Source organism: Anopheles ziemanni, chromosome 3 (assembly GCF_943734765.1).
Source record: "Anopheles ziemanni chromosome 3, idAnoZiCoDA_A2_x.2, whole genome shotgun sequence".
Taxonomy (NCBI): domain Eukaryota; kingdom Metazoa; phylum Arthropoda; class Insecta; order Diptera; family Culicidae; genus Anopheles; species Anopheles ziemanni.
The window spans coordinates 26095187-26098156 of record NC_080706.1 but is presented as its reverse complement, the minus strand read 5'-3'; the positions used below and the strand labels follow the sequence as shown (position 1 = coordinate 26098156).

The following is a 2970-nucleotide window of genomic DNA, read 5'->3' as shown; positions in this document are numbered from 1 at the left end:
CTCTGAACCCGATCTGGTTGCTTACTACAAGATACATCGGAAGACTCTAACGTTAACCAATGCCAGGGAACATTGGTCCGCGAATGGATGGGTGGTTGTAGTAAGTAATGTTAATAATACAGAATCGGCCTAGCTCCAAACATCCAACGCCCCCCAAGAAAGTCCCGCGTATCCAAGGATGCGTTCTGGGGGGCTCAAATAAATAGTTTTCGGAAGGCCGTCTATGATGTGCACAGCACAAACACTGTGTCACCGTGTGGCGGTGTGTGTGTGTGTGGGTCAGCCAGCCACATCCAGCACTAGTTTACTAATCTCCTGAGGTACGCGTGTTACTCTGTATCTTTGTTATATGCTACCGCACGTCAAACTCACGTTTGTCCTGGAGTTGGGAAAAGAGGAGAACTCGGCCCAGCACAGATCCAGCGGGATCCTGGGAGGTTCCTCAAACGAACGCCGGAACAAACGGTGACCGGTGGTACTGGCGGTGACTGGCGAGACTGGACTGCTGGTCGTGGTCCAGGTCGTCGGGCTCGTGGTACTCCTCGCCCGGCTCGTAGCCGGCGTACGAGTCCACCAAGCCCTCGGGCCCGTCGGTCACCGCCTCCAGCGGTCAATCGCGCCCGATCCGCTTGTGGATCTGCTGGTGCTTGATGAGGTGGGCCTTCTGGCGGAACGCCTTCGCGCAGACCTCGCACCGGAACGGTTTCTCGCCGGTGTGCGTCCGCAGGTGCACCTTGATGTTGCTCTTGTTCAGGAAGCCCCGGTTGCAGATGTTACACCGGTGCACCGGTTTCTCCTTGCCGAGGAGTCCGCTGAGATCGTTCGCCGCCTGGAAGCTGAGGGCCGCCGCCTGCTGCGACTGTGCGTTGAGCTGCTGCTGGTGCTGCTGTTGCTGCTGGTGTTGCTGGTGCTGCTGGTGTGGATGTTGATGCTGGTGATGCTGTTGTAACGACTGCTGCTGCTGCTGCTGGTGCTGCTGCCCGGAGAGGGTTGTCGCTGGCGATGGACAAAGTCCTACGCCTGGAGGTGCCTGCTGCTGCTGCTTCGACTGCTGCGACTTGCTGTGCGCCCGTCGCTTACTTTTTGGTGTCGTCGGGGAGTTGCTGGCGCTTGAGGCGGACGAGGACGAGTTGGAGGTGGTGGTGGTCGTGTGCGGGAAGTTGCTGAGGCCCAGCTCCGGACTGCACAGGCCGTCCGGTTTGAGTCCCCCACCGAGCGCTCCCAGGCCAAAGTGCGGCCCGTGGTGGCCGCCGGCCTGATGGTGATGCTGATGGTGGTGGCTCTGCAGGTACCGTCCGTTGAGGATGAGGTTGTCGGTGGAGGTCGAGACGACCGACCCCGGTGGACTAGTGGAGGTCGAGATGAGCTCGCCGCAGTAGGACGTCGAGCTTGGCGCTTCCAGCTTGATCGGCGGCCCATTCTGCAGCCGGTTCTGCAGCAGCGGCATATAGCCGTGCGTCAGCAGGCTCTGCAGCGTCGAGGTCGTGCCGGAGGACGTGTGCACCGGCGAGGTCGGCAGAATGTACTCGCTCAGCGAGTCCTGCTGCGTCACGATCAGCTTGCCGTCCTGCACGCCCGTGCACGTGCCCTCGATCCACGCGTCCAGGTCCATCCACGAGTCGCGCGTGTCGTTGCCGTCCTCCTTCTCCACCTTGCTGCTCGGCACGGTCGTGTCCGCGATCGCCGACCCGATGATGGCCGCGATGTCCTCGATCGAGCTCATGTCGTACTCGGACAGCTCCTTCGTGTCGACGAATATCCGCGCGCCGGACACCGAGTCCGCGCCGTTCATGACGCAGCTGTCAGCGGGCGCACTGTAGATCTTGCCACCGTCGATCGACCCGTCGGCGAACAGCTTCACGTTCTGCAAGCTGCAGGGTCCTCCTCCGCCACCTCCACCTCCACCACCACCGCCGCCGCCTCCACTGCCCGGGTCGGTCCCGTCTGGGTTCAGCACCGAGTCCGGCAGGCAGGTGGACGTCGACGACACGATGTTGTTGTCACTTCCGGCTCCCCCGTTGGCGCCGGAGTTGTTCTGCGAGCTGCCGTTGCTGCCAGCTCCACCTCCTCCGGTCCCATTTGTCGTCCCACTGGCACCTCCCAGGTGCCCTCCGTTCCCACTCGGCGTGTACGAGTTCTGCGTGTAGTTGTTGTTCTCCTCCGGTAGCCGCTGCGCGATCGCTGTATAGTGATAGCCCGAGATCCCGTTGATCGACAGGTGGCCGGTGTTGAAGGAGGTGAACGATGGCAGCGGCTTCACGTCTCCCCCGAGACCTCCGCCTCCACCGCCTCCACCTCCGCCTCCTCCACCGCCACCACCACCACCGTTCGGATGGCCACCGCCATTGCTGCTGATGGAAGCGGACGAGCTCAGGAGCAGGTTCTCCAGCACGTCCATCGAGCTCTTCTGCGTCTCGCCGTCGCTCGGCAGCGAGTCGAGCTCGGCCTCGAGCAGCAGCTTGTGCCCGTCGAGCAGGTACTGGTCCGCCACGCTGCTCGACTGGTTCCAGCAGGAGCTCATCAGCAGACTCTCCACCTCGGCCGAATCGTTCTGCGAGCCCATCTTGCAGTTGACCATACTATCGAGGTGCATCGGGGTGGAAAGGATGCTTCTCTCTCTCTTTCTCTCGCTCTGTCACTCTCTATCTCCCTTGATTCTCTCTCGCTATCGTGTGTTGTTTCTATTCGCTTCCCTACAGGACTTCACCTTCCGCAAGCAACCGGCCTTCCGTCGCTCCGGTTGCTCCTCCGTTCGGCCCCAGAAGAAGGCCCCTTCCTGCGTCCACGCGTGTAAGGTATCGCCCCTGGGCTCCAGCCTAGGCCCGGCGCGTGTGACAGGAACAAACGACGTGTTGAAAATCCTCCGTCAGTGTCCTCCGTGGCTGCTCACGCATAACTCCAAACCTGTGTACGACACCAAACGACAGAAAATGAAGGGACACACTTAGTTAAAGATGTACATATACTTGG

The 2970-nt window shown here is 61.1% G+C and overlaps 1 protein-coding gene across 1 annotated transcript; it reads right to left on the bottom strand.

Annotated features, from left to right (window-relative positions):
- Positions 1-610: 610 nt before the first annotated feature.
- LOC131288022 (ichor) lies at positions 611-2596 on the bottom strand. Its single transcript, XM_058317118.1, has 2 exons — positions 1921-2596; positions 611-1884 (listed from the first exon to the last, which is right to left on the bottom strand). The coding sequence occupies exons 1-2, from the start codon at positions 2591-2593 to the stop codon at positions 611-613; spliced, it is 1947 nt and encodes a 648-aa protein (XP_058173101.1). The 5' UTR covers positions 2594-2596.
- Between the last annotated feature and the right edge of the window lie 374 nt (positions 2597-2970).

What these genes read in the sequence shown, in the direction of transcription:
- LOC131288022 (XM_058317118.1), bottom strand. Translation starts at nt 2,593, where the DNA reads ATGCACCTCGATAGTATGGTCAACTGCAAGATGGGCTCGCAGAACGAT. An exon ending in GACCGACCCGGGCAGTGGAG is followed by an intron (nt 1,885 to 1,920) that starts GCGGCGGCGGTG and finishes GAGGTGGCGGAG; the next exon opens with GAGGACCCTGCAGCTTGCAG.